General features: G+C 55.0%; 1 protein-coding gene across 1 annotated transcript in view; it reads right to left on the bottom strand.

The window, feature by feature from the left end:
- Positions 1-13,320, bottom strand: part of Zfyve28 (zinc finger FYVE-type containing 28) — an 85,173-nt gene extending 71,853 nt beyond the window's left edge. Inside the window, exon 1 of the mRNA XM_042670995.1 lies at positions 13,252-13,320. Coding sequence (XP_042526929.1) covers positions 13,252-13,290 — 39 coding nt within the window. The 5' untranslated portion in view covers positions 13,291-13,320. The remainder of the gene's footprint in view (positions 1-13,251) is intronic.
- Positions 13,321-13,555: the final 235 nt, after the last annotated feature.

The following is a 13,555-nucleotide window of genomic DNA, read 5'->3' as shown; positions in this document are numbered from 1 at the left end:
ACAGACCTCCACCATCCATCCCCACACACAGACCTCCACCATCCATCCCCACACACAGACCTCCACCATCCATCCCACACACAGACCACAGACCTCCACCGTCCATCCTCACACACAGACCTCCACCGTCCATCCCCACACGCAGACCTCCACCATCCATCCCCACACACAGACCACAGACCTCCACCGTCCATCCTCACACACAGACCTCCACCATCCATCCCCACACGCAGACCTCCACCGTCCATCCCCACACACATACCTCCACCATCCATCCTCACACACATACCTCCACCATCCATCCTCACACACAGACCTCCACCATCCATCCCCACACACAGACCACAGACCTCCACCATCCATCCCCACACACAGACCTCCACCGTCCATCCCCACACACAGACCTCCACCATCCATCCCCACACACAGACCTCCACCATCCCCACACACAGACCTCCACCGTCCATCCCCACACACAGACCTCCACCATCCATCCCCACACACAGACCTCCACCATCCATCCCCACACACAGACCTCCACCATCCATCCCATACACAGACCTCCACCGTCCATCCCCACACACAGACCTCCACCGTCCATCCCCACACACAGACCTCCACCGTCCATCCCCACATACAGACCTCCACCGTCCATCCCACACACAGACCTCCACCATCCATCCCCACACACAGACCTCCACCATCCATCCCCACACACAGACCTCCACCGTCCATCCCCACACACAGACCTCCACCGTCCATCCCCACACACAGACCTCCACCATCCATCCCACACACAGACCTCCACCGTCCATCCCCACACAGACCTCCACCGTCCATCCCCACACACATGCAGGCTTTGTGTACACCATTTCAGGCATGTAGACGAACCTCTGTTGACCCTGATCGTAGGGTGGTGAATGGGACATCATTGCCCGCAGGTGTCCTATGCTGTGGCTGGGCATGAGAGCAGCTCACGTTTTGAGAAGCCCTGTGACACGGGAGGCAGAGGGGTCAACACCAGAACAAGTACCCCACAGGAGAGGCGGCCACGGGCAGCACCTGTGTGCGGCACCGTCCCCCACCCATCAGGACAGCTGACCTCCCCGAAGTGTTTACAGTGATGAGCAAACACCCCATTATTCCTACAGCACTGTGCACCTCCTCGCTGGGCGCCGTTCCGCTCTGCTTTGCGCCATCTTTGCTGCTCTCCCCTGGCCCTCTCCTCCTTGGGAGTTACGTGTTCTCTCTCGTCCCGACGTGTTGCCCTGTGCTAACGCACACGCTGTATTTGCAGGCGGGAGTTAGGCACATCCTCTTTCTAAAAAGCCTTTTTTTTTTTTTTTTGCAGCACCTGGATTTGAACTCAAGGCCTTGTGCTTCGCCAGGAAAATTCTCTACTTGAGCCAGACCCTCAGCCCTACTTTAGTAATTTTTGTTTTTTTTTTTTTTTTTGGGGGGGGTCCAGTCATGGGGCCTGAACTCTGGGCCTGGGCGCTGTTCCTCAGCTCTTCAGCTCAAGGCTAGCGCTCTACCACTTGAGCCAAAGCGCCACTTCTGGCTTTTTTCTTTTTGCTTATGTGGTGCTGAGGAATCGAACCCAGGGCCTCATGCATGCAAGGCAAGCGCTCTACCACTAGGCCACCTTCCCAGCCCCTACTTTAGTAATTTTTTAGGTAAGTTCTCAAACTTTTACCCAGACCACAATCCTCCCAGCTATACATCCCACAGAGCTGCGATTACAGATGTCTCCTCCAGGGCTGGACTTAAGCCACCATCTTCCTGTCCCTCTACCTCCCAAGTGGCTGGGATTACAGACCTGAGCCACCACACGCAGCTAGAATCCCAAACCGGCCTGGATGTGGTCAGGCCTTCCAGTCCACTCTCTGCCCACCTTGTTTTTCGGGCTGTTCTAGCCGGTCTGATTCTCATTCTCCTCGTTTGGCGCAGTCACCGCCCACGGGCTCAGCGGCTTCGCCCCACCATTGCCGCTTGCCTCCCACGCCTTCCTCCTGACTGATTTTCTTTCTGAGGACATTTTCCAGCACTTCTTCAGCAAGGATTTGGGGGTGGTTGCCTTTTTGTCTCCTGAAGTTGCCTTTCATTTCATTGTGCCCTGAAGCTGGGTTCAGCCCCGGACAGCGGCCTGCAGTCCTGGGGAGAGCTTGCTCCCCAGACAGCGGCCTGCAGTCCTGGAGAGAGCTTGCTCCCCAGACGGCGGCCTGCAGTTCTGGGGAGAGCTTGCTCCCCCAACTGCGCACCCCAGACAGCGGCCTGCAGTCCTGGGGAGAGCTTGCTCCCCAGACAGCGGCCTGCAGTCCTGGGGAGAGCTTGCTCCCCCGACTGTGCACCCCAGACAGCAGCCTGCAGTCCTGGGGAGAGCTTGCTCCCCTGACCGCGCGGTGAAGCCTGCAGCAGCCCGGCTGCCATTGGTGAAGCCTGCAGCGGCCCGGCTGCCATCGGGGCCCCAGCCTTTCCTCCAGCCACGTACACGCTTGGATGTCGGCTCAGACACGGGTAGTGACTGGGGCACAAGTGCTGTTATGACGGACAGCGTGGTCCATGGGTGGCACTGCTGGGAGCTGGCAGGGGCCAGCCAGATGGCTGTGCTCTCGAAGAGACTGTGGGAGCCTCTGTCTGGCTTCCCATTTGGTGACAGAAGGTCCAGCCACCCTCTGCCACTCACCAGAGGCCAGCTCAGTGGGGGGCCCCTGATCTTGGACCTCAACTTCTAGGGCTGGGAAGGTGGCTCAGTAGTAGAGTGCTTGCCTCGCATGCATGAGACCCTGGGTTCGATTCCTTAGCACCACATAAGCAGAAAAAGCCAGAAGTGGCGCTGTGGCTCAAGTGGTAGCGTGCTAGCCTTGAGCTGAAGAGCTCAGAGACAGCACCCAGGCCCAAAGCTCAGGCCCCACGACCAACAAACAAACAAACAAACAAAATAAATAATACTGTGAGACACCTAATCCCTTTTTCTTTATAAAGTTAGCTGCTCACAGTTCACAATAGCCAGGATATGGAAACAACCTGGATGTCCTACCACAGATGAATGGATAAAAAAATTGTGGTATCTCTGTACAATAGAATATTATGCAGCCATTAGAAACAACAAAATAATGGCATTTGCAGAGAAATGGATAGAGCTAGAAGAAATCATGTTGAGCGAGGTAAGCCAAGAGTAAAGAAACAAACCGCACATGGTCTCCCTGTTAAGTGGATGTTAAATCTAAAATGTAAGGTGATCAGACAAAATTAACAAGACTTAAGAAACAAAGGACTTCCACTCATCTGGTCGAATCACTACTAAATAACCCCATGCTACTGATGACATATATGGCATATATGTGCACACTGGAGGGAAACCAGGAGGACGACACAGAACTAGAGGGAACCAGGGAAAAACATACAACAGCAGGACCCATCAGCTGCACTGGACATTGACCAAAATGAACTAAGCAACTCAATGGCAGCGATGGGAGGGAGGGAACGAGTGGGAAAGAGGGAACAGTTGACGCTATGCAAAACAAAAGGAATGTACATATCACTCAACGTGGAAGAAATGACTATTGCAAAGCTCATAGAACTCACAAATGTTATAGACCACGATAGACAATTTGCTCCAGGAAATTTAGAATTTGTGATTTTAACTGAGCATCACTATCCCACAATACTGTGAAATTTCGGAAATTATGTAATCACTTAATCACAGTAAAGAATTTGAATAAATAAATAAAGTTAGCTGCTTCAAAGCATCTCATTACCATGACAGAAAGTTGACTGATAAGCCGCTTGTACTGATAAGCCACAACTACAGCAGTAAGTGTAAATAGGAGGACTGTGGTCCAAGCCCACCGGACAAAAATCAAAATACCATCTTGAAAATAGCCAGAGCACAAGGAAGGGGCTGCAGCGGTGGCTCAGGGCTGCCTAACAAGCATGAAGCCCTGAGTTCAAACCTTAGGACACAGGGGAGAGGAAAGGAGGGGAGGGGAGGGGAGGGGAGGGAAAAGGAAAGGAAAAAAAGATGGGAGTGAAGGGGGAAGGGGAAGGGGAAGGAAGGGAAGGGGAAGGGGAAGGGAAAGGGATCTCCAGGAGAGACCCTGGGATGCTGTCCAGCCAGCTTCTGTGAACCTCTGGGGCCCCCTGGACCTCCCTACCCAGCTGCCAGGCAAATTTTGAAGTCTGGCCCAGTGGACAGACACCCAGACCACGAGTGTGAGCTGGCCTCCTATGAAAGCACTCAGTCTAGGGGTTGCAGCTATAGACAGGGGCTTCAAGACACACTCAGCTTTGAGGTTTCATCCCTCCTGAATCTGGCACTCTTGCGGGGATGAAACTCAACAGCTTGTGTCTGTGTGAAACATGGCATTCTCCAATTTCATCCTTGTTAATGTGAATGATAGGATTTCATTTTCCTTATGGCTGTGTAATACCCATATATGTAATACACATGTATACATATATACACACACACACACATTCTGCTTGTGGTCAGGCACCTCGGCTGACGCTGCTGTCTGCCTGTTGAGGACAATTCTCAGTACATGTAAGTATGCAAGTGTCTTTCTGGTATATTGGTTCACTCTCCTTCAGATCTAGTCCCGTAGTGGAATGAGGAGGTCAGAAAGTAGGCCCACTTTAGTCTTTTGAAGACTCTCCACCCTTGAGTTTACATTCACACCAACGATGCATGAGGTTTCTGTTCCTCTCCTCTATGTTCCCAACAGCATTCATTGTTGTTTCTTTTCTTGATGGCTGCCATTCTGACTGAGGTGAGATGGAATCTTAAGTGGAATCTAAGACTTGCATTTCCTTTGTGCTAAAGATGTTGAACATTGCTTCACACATCAGCCATTTGTATTCTTCTTCTGAACACTAATTCAATTTGCTTGCCCACTTATTAGCTGGATTATTTGTTCTTCATGATTTGATGTAGTCTCATTTGTCACAGCTTGCTCTTGTTTTCTAGGCAGCTAGAATCCTATTCAGAAAATAATTACCTGTGCAGATTACTGCTCCCAGGATAGATTAAAGTTCTAGGTCTTGCTTTGAGTTCTTTGGTCTGGGGGGAGAGCTAGAGGCCTAGTTTCAGTCTCCTGCAGACGGTAGGCACCCAATCTACCCAGCACCATTTTCTTTACTCCAGGGGATGTTTTTGTTTGTTTGTTTTCTCGTCTGTCAGGACTTGGGTGGCTGTAGCTGTGTGATCTTATTCCTGGGTCTTCTATGCTGTTGCACTGGTCTTTGGGTCTGTTTTTTCTGATATCTTCTTCAATTCCTTTCCTGAGGTTTTGCAGTTATCATTGTAAACGTCCTTCACTTCCTTGCTTAATTTCTAAGTATTGTATTGTTTTTGAGGCTACTGTGAATGGAAGTGTTTTTCCTCAGTTCTTTCTTAACCCGTTAATTGTTGGGATATAGAAAAGCTGTTGGTTTTGTTTTGTTTTGTTTTAGCATTGGTTTATGTTTCTGAAGGTGTTCATCAGATTCTAGAAGTTCATTGGTTGAGTCTGTAGGGCAGTCAAGTACAGAATTATATCACCAGCAAATATGGATAATCTGACCTCTTCCTTCCCTCTTTGAATCCCTTTTATTTCTTTCTCCTGCCTTATTACTCTGAACTAGAAATTCTAGTACCATATTGAGTACTAAGAGTAGGGAGATTAGCTACTCTTGTCTTATTCCTGGACTTTAGAAAAAAACTTCATTTTTCCTCACTTAATTTTTGTTGTTGTTTTTGTAGTTTGCTTTGTTTTGTTGTTGTTGTTGAGATAAGGTCTCACTGTGAATTCCAGGATAGCTTAGAATACGCAACCCTCCTGCTGCTGCCTCCCTGATTCCAGGCTTACGAATGTGCACCCTCCTCCAGTCCTCCTCTGTGAAGGCTGGGCAATTTCTGTCATGGGATGCACCATGTTTTGTTGATCCACACATCTGTTGTCAGACATTTGGGGTGTTTCCACCTTCTGGCTACTAATCATAGAGCTATTACGAACTTGGGATACAATTCTTTAAAGTGTCTGACATTATAATATATATATATATATGTATATATATATATATGTATATATATATATACATATATATATATATGTAGTTAATAATAGTACTAAGGATTTTCTTTTAGTCCCAATATCCCTAAAAAATAATTTAGTATATTTTCAAAAACTAAAAAGTTATTATCGCCAAATTCGGTATTCACGCCCAGTCCCTCTGAGAAGCCCTGCTCCACCCTGTCTGGACTGCAGGAGGGTGGAGGGACACTTTTCACAGCGCACCCAGAGCAGAGACAGCCAGGCCAAGCCGTGAGGACCTCAGCTCCTGGCCAGGAAGAAGCCCCCATGTGGCATCCTGCATCCCTGCTACCACCAGCACAGAACCCGTGTGAAAAGGGAGAACTGTACACTGCAGGAAGGAAGAACCGTTCCAGAACCTGTGTGAAAAGGGAGAACTGTACACTGCAGGAAGGAAGAACCGTTCCACATAAATTACCATAATATAAAACCTTCTGGTCAATTCTGCCTCATCTAGTCAGACAAGTCAAGAAAAAGGATCCATTCATTTCTGTCTTTCTCCTTCAGACACTTGAATTGCCCACCAGTCTCCAACTTCCTGCGTGATCCAACAATGAAAAGTTCAAAAGTAATTGTTTCAATCCACGGAGCCCATGCAAAAACTTCCTCCGGGGGCCGGGGCTTCACCTCACTCGGAGGATAAAGTGCCGACAGAGTCTAGCTCTGAAGTCTCCAGCAAGTTAATGCGCCCTCTCTGAGACTTCATGTATAAAACAGGTTGCGGGGCTGGGCAGGTGGCTCAGTGGTAGAGCGCTTGCCTTGCATGCATGAGGCCCTGGGTTTAATTCCCCAGCACCACATAAGCAAAAAAAAAAAAAAAAAAGCCGGAAGTGGTGCTGTGGCTCAAGTGATAGAGCGCTAACCTTGAGCTGATGAGCTGAGAGACAGTGCCCAGGCCCAGAGTTCAGGCTCCACGACCGGACCCAAAAAAACCAAACCAAACCAAAACAAAACAAAACAAAACAGGTTGCATCGGATAGTCTAGATGATAACAAAGAACCCAAACATCACATGCTGACCCACACAAGCTCATCCCTATCTACCTGCTCCCACGTCACAGCTGGCCATAGAAATGGGGTACACCCAAACCGGCACTTTCACCTGGTCCTCCACTCCTGGCTGCTGCCACATGATGCCCAGGCTGACCTCTCACGGGTCCTCAGCAAGCAGCCAACAAGCAGGACATGGGCTGTGGCACAGACAGCTTGAGAGGCATGGAGGCCAGGCCCGGCTCAGTGGACCCTGTGGCATCCCCAGCTGACTTTCAGCAGCAGTCAGGCACAGACTGGAGTGTCTCTCCCAGGGAGGAAGTGGAGGAGGGCAGCAAGTCCTGACTCTTTGAAACTGACACGTGTCCTGTGTCAGGGTCTGTTCTCAGCAACCAAGAATCTAACAGGCCTCCAAGAGAAAAAGGGGAGGTTAGGAATACCCTTTCACCCCCAAAATGATCTGGGAGAAGTAGCTGGGGGCACAGCTGGTCTCTGGGTCTCCATGAGACACTGAACTCTTCCTGAAGAATCAAATGTTGACCACACCCAGCTGCTCTGCTCCCAGCTGCTGCCATGGCTGAGCAGCTACTATGAGCCTTCCCTCCCAACAACTCCACAAAGCAGTCCCATCACCTCCACTTGACAGCTAGGGAAACTGAGGCACAAGCCTGGGAGACACCGGACAAGAGTCCCCCATCCGGGTGCTGAAGCAAAGCCCTCCTGTCTGGGTCCCTGGTGCCGTTGGCTGCATTGTACATGTCGCTCGGCTGGGAACGCACCCAGCGGGCCACCATCCCTCTGCAGGACAGCACACACGCACCACCACGGAGCCCAGTGCTGCCACTCACACACGGCATGGCCGCGGCACACACAGATCCGCTCTGTATGGCCATAGCAAGCACAGATGCTATGCTGGGAATTTCTAGTGGCTGGAAGCAGGCACTAAAACCGCCCTAAATTATCCATCTCTCCCCTAGAGGTCAAAAGTAATCACCTAAGACATCCCTGTTCAGAGTGCTGGGGCAGCATGCATAGCCCTGCTCCCCCTGGGGTGACCGCCTGCTGGATGCGGCTGAATCCCAATACCAATTACTGGGAGCTTTCGACTCCCATTAACAAAGCCCTCACCACACTTCCAGTAAGTGCGTCCAATGGCTGGGAAAGGGGCCTAGCCCACAGAAACCCATGCGGGCCCTTCCTGTGACTCCACCTCTTCCTGGTCTTGAAGATGTGCTTGGGAGGAGTTGCCGTGCACCCCACACACCCCTACTACTAAACACCACAGCCAAGTCTGGGAGCAGAGAGCAGCTTCCCGCTGAGCGCCTGCCCTGCACCCGGGGATCACAGCCACAAGCCCTCAAGGGCTGTGGGCCCAGCCAGCATGCAGCCCTGAAGTAGGGCTCTGGAGAGAGCCAGAGGGAGAGGCCCCAGCCCTGTGAACTCAGGGAACCCTGGGACACAGGCGAAGGTGGGCAGAGCCAGCTAACCTGCCGGGCCTCCTGGCCCACCCGGCCTTCCTGAGCCCGGCTCTGGCCAGGCATTTGCTGGGAGGGGGCTGGCCGTGGTGAGGACTACGCGCCGCCTGAACACTGGCTTTCCGATGGAGACAGCTGCCCCTGCAGCTGCAGCCTGGGCCAGCTGGACACTCACAGTTATCAGCTGCAGATCAGACAGACAGCACTTAGGCAAGGACATAACAACACTCAAATCCCAAATACCACAAGGTCCATGCACAGGGAGTACTGGCAGAGTGCTGTGGGGCAGCGGTACATCCCAGCGTGAGCATCATGGGACTCGAGGAGGAAGTGGTATGTCCCAGCGTGAGCATCATGGGACTGGAGAGGAAGCAGTACATCCCAGTGTGAAGCATCATGGGACTCGAGGAGGAAGTGGTATGTCCCAGCGTGAGCATCATGGGACTGGAGAGGAAGCAGTACATCCCAGTGTGAAGCATCATGGGACTCAAGGTGGAAGTGGTATGTCCCAGCGTGAGCATCATGGGACTCGAGCAGGAAGCAGTACATCCTGGCGTGAAGCATCATGGGTCTCGAGCAGGAAGTGGTATGTCCTAGCGTGAGCATCATGGGACTCGAGCAGGAAGTGGTATGTCCTAGCGTGAGCATCATGGGACTCGAGGAGGAAGCAGTATATCCTGGTATAAATCATCATGGGAATTGAGGAGGAAGCAGTACTTCCCAGTGTGAAGCATCATGGGAATTGAGGAGGAAGCAGTATATCCTGGTATAAATCATCATGGGAACCGAGCAGGAAGCAGTATGTCCCAGTGTGAAGCATCATAAGAATTGAGCAGGAAGCAGTATGTCCCAGTGTGAAGTGTCAAGAGACTCAAGGAGGAAGCGGTGTGTCCCAGTGTGAAGCATCATGGGAACCAAGCAGGAAGCAGTACATCCTAGTGGGAAGCATCAAGGGGCTCAAGGAGGAAGTGGCACATCCCAGTGTGAAGCATCATGGGAACCGAGCAGGAAGCAGCACGCCCCAGTGTGAAGCATCATGGGAACCGAGCAGGAAGCAGTACGCCCCAGTGGGAAGCATCATGGGAACCGAGCAGGAAGCAGCACATCCCAGTGGGAAGCATCATGGGAACCGAGCAGGAAGCAGCACCTCCCAGTGTGAAGCATCATGGGAACCGAGCAGGAAGCAGCACCTCCCAGTGGGAAGCATCATGGGAACCGAGCAGGAAGCAGCACATCCCAGTGGGAAGCATCATGGGAACCGAGCAGGAAGCAGCACGCCCCAGTGTGAAGCATCATGGGAACCGAGCAGGAAGCAGCACGCCCCAGTGTGAAGCATCATGGGAACCGAGCAGGAAGCAGCACGCCCCAGTGTGAAGCATCATGGGAACCGAGCAGGAAGCAGTACGCCCCAGTGGGAAGCATCATGGGAACCGAGCAGGAAGCAGCACATCCCAGTGTGAAGCATCATGGGAACCGAGCAGGAAGCAGCACCTCCCAGTGGGAAGCATCATGGGAACCGAGCAGGAAGCAGCACATCCCAGTGGGAAGCATCATGGGACTCAGGACATCAGTGGCTGCTCTCTCACAGGCTACTCTCCTATTCAGACCCCACATGCCCAGCAAGTCTCAGAGCCTTCCCTTATAAAGGCCATCTCAGAACCTAGAATATTCACATAGCATCTACACATCACTCAGTAAAGCAGGGTTACAAGGAATTACCCTGAAAAGGAAGGGACCAGAAAGGTTAATAACTCCTGCTCTGGAAGTGGTTTGTGGGTACAGATGAGAGACCTGGGGTACATGCTTGAGTGTGGTAATCAGTAGTACCTGTCCACTGTCCAGCCTCACCCACCCACAGATCAACCCCTCCTCAGAGGTGGAAAACACAAATGCACCCTCCAGAATGGCTCTCTCTGGCCCAGGTCTGAGTCCAGGGTCCCCATTCCCCCATGCCATCATTCCTTCCTCCTAGTGACCAGAGATGACCATTCAGGGCTACTGGTAATGTGTTAGACCAAGCAAAGAAACAGAGCACTGATACTTACATCTCAAATAAAGGCACCAATTCCAAAGGCCTTTCTAATGCATCAACTCTCAGAAAGGCTGTTCACTAGGGAAGAGGGAAACATGACCAGAGGCTGGGCCATCAGGCTGGCTGCCCAGCACTGGCCCGTCCAGGCTGCCTTCAGAGTCAGGGTCACACTCAGAATACTGACAGGTTCATCAGGGAAAATCACACTGGTGCTCAAAAGATTCATCTTAGGAAAATTAGTGGAAATATACTTTGCAAATGTCATTTTAATGTTAAACTATTGTATTATTCATCATTTACTCTTTTACCCAACTTAAGTAGTTATTAATGCTTCACATACCAGAAACTGTGTCATATAAAAACATTTTAAGCATTTTCAATCACTTTTTAGAACTACAGGAGTAATGAATGTTTACCTCAAAATATTCTTCACTGCACTGTAACGAACAAGGTCAGTGTTCAGAGCAAATTAAATTAATAAATAGGTTGTCTATGTCTAAAATACACAGTGGAGAAGTAATCCTAACTGTAGGCAACAATACACACACACACACACACACACACACACACACACACACACACACACACACACACACACACACACACACACACACACACACACACACACACACACACACACACACACACACACACACACACACACACCTCCTCGGCTCACACTTACCACTTCAACTCTTCCAGGCCTGGAACCTTCCCAGAACCAACTCCACCCTCCCTTCTGCCAAAACCCACTCCATTCTGCAGGAAGGAAAAGCATAAAATTCAGTTCATAATCTGAGGCAAACATTGAGGCCTCAGTTTGGAAAATGAAAGGCTACTGCAGTGACAAAACATAGTTCAACCCTTCAAACCATCAAAGTACTTAACTCCAGTGACGGAGCCCAAACAAGAGCCAGCCAAGTTTAGGCTGGGCAGCAGCTCCAGAGATGGTCATGGGCAGAGGCAGAGATCTGAGACCCAGAGGTGGCTCAAATCCAGAGGTCAGGGACAACTGCGGGCTGGCCGCTGAGAATGACAGGGCGGAAAGGACCAGGCCTGGGCGGAACTGTATTCCCCTGTCCTTTGAAGCACAGGCCTGGGAGAGAATGGAGAGAGTGGACGACGGGCAGTTGACGGCTGGAAGAGAGCTGTAAGGACGCTCCCCCTCCCTCCCCCCACCTCTCCCTCCCTCTCCCTCCCTTCTCCCTCTCTCTCTCCCTCTCTCCCCCCTTCCTGGGGCTTGAACTCAGCCTCCAGCTCTCAGAGCCCGACCTCAAGGGCAGGGACTGCTCTCGCTTCCAGTCTCTTCTCCACGCACAGCCACAGCCCAGTCCGAAGTGACCGCTCACGAGACGGAAGTGAGCACGGCCCTCCCGGCCGCCGGCCGCCCCAAAGCCTTTCCTTAGCTGGCGACAGTCACCCAACAGAGCTGCGACCCATCTGCTGCGCAGGGCCCGGCCGTGCGGGGCAGAGCCCGAAGCCGCGGAGGGAGCCCGGGCGAAGGGAGAAGGCGGCCGGGCGCGCAGGGCGTGGCCAGGGCAAGGCAGCCCTCAGACCACACCCGGCGCGGAAGCGGCCGCGGTGCTGCTGCAGCGGGGCGAGAGCGGCCTGCGCCCGGCCGCCCTGGGAGCCCCGCATCACCCCGGGGCCGGCCGCCCTGGGAGCCCCGCATCACCCCGGGGCCGGCCGCCCTGGGAGCCCCGCATCACCCCCCGGGCCATGCGCCCTGGGAGCCCCGCATCACCCCCGGGCTGGCCGCCCTGGGAGCCCCGCATCACCCCGGGGCCGGCCGCCCTGGGAGCCCCGCATCACCCCGGGGCCGGCCGCCCTGGGAGCCCCGCATCACCCCCCGGGCCATGCGCCCTGGGAGCCCCGCATCACCCCCGGGCTGGCCGCCCTGGGAGCCCCGCATCACCCCCCGGGCCGGCCGCCCTGGGAGCCCCGCATCACCCCCGGGCTGGCCGCCCTGGGAGCCCCGCATCACCCCCCGGGCCGGCCGCCCTGGGAGCCCCGCATCACCCCGGGCTATGCGCCCTGGGAGCCCCGCATCACCCCCGGGCCGGCCCCAGGAGCCGTGACACCGCGGCCGGCCAAGCAGGCGCGAGTTCGCCCTCCGCCGTGGGCCGGGGCTCCCGGAGAGCCCGCTGCGAACCGCTCTGGAAGAGGGGGCCGGGGGACCCCGGGCGGAGAGCGCTCGGCCGGCGGGGGCTCGGGTAGGCCGGCGCCGCGCTGACCCCACCCAAGCCGTGCCCCGCCCCGGGCGCCCGCGGGTCCCGACCCCAGGCGGGCGGCGGGGACGCAGCGCCCGCAGTGCGACGGCGCGGACCCGGCCCCGGCCGCGCGCGGCCCGGGGCTCCGCGCGCCCACCCGGCGCTGGGGCCCAGGACACGGGGGAGGGGAAGGGGACACGAGACCAGGACGGGGATGCGAACCGGACCCAGGGAGGAAGGGGTCTGGGGGTCCGGCGCGGGCACTGGTCCTCTCTTCGGGCCCGCAAGGACCGGCGCGGGCGCTGGGAGACGGACGGGGCGCAGCGGGTCCGCCCGGCCCTCGGAGCTCCGCCGGGGCAGCGGAGAGGCCGTCCCCGCGGGTCCGCGCCGCGGACGGGACGGCGGCGAGGGGAAGGGGTCGGCGCGAGCGGGAGGGGCGCGGCGGCGGGGCGCGGGGCGCGGGGCGCTCACCTTGGGTTTGTACAGCCACTTTCGGAACCTGTTCATCATCGCCGCGCCCGCCCGGGCGGGGCTCGGGACGGCCCCCGCCCGCCGCAGCGCTGCGCTCCGCTCGGGCCCGGCCGCGGCGCGGGGAGGACGCGGAGGCCGGGGCCGGGCCGGGCCCCCCCCCCCCCGTGCGGGCCGAGGGCGGCTGGGCGCAGCGGACCGCGGGCGGGCGGGCGCGCGGGGCAGGTGCGCAGCCCGGAGGATGCTCGGGGAGCGGCGCGCCGGGCGGGCCCGGAACCGCAGGCGGGCGGGCGGGCGGGCGGGCTCC

The sequence above is a fragment of the Dipodomys spectabilis genome, unplaced genomic scaffold, assembly GCF_019054845.1.
Source record: "Dipodomys spectabilis isolate Male_0828 unplaced genomic scaffold, ASM1905484v1 ptg000594l, whole genome shotgun sequence".
NCBI lineage: Eukaryota > Metazoa > Chordata > Mammalia > Rodentia > Heteromyidae > Dipodomys > Dipodomys spectabilis.
Note: the sequence above shows the minus strand (reverse complement) of the source record. Positions and strands in the feature narration are given on the sequence as shown.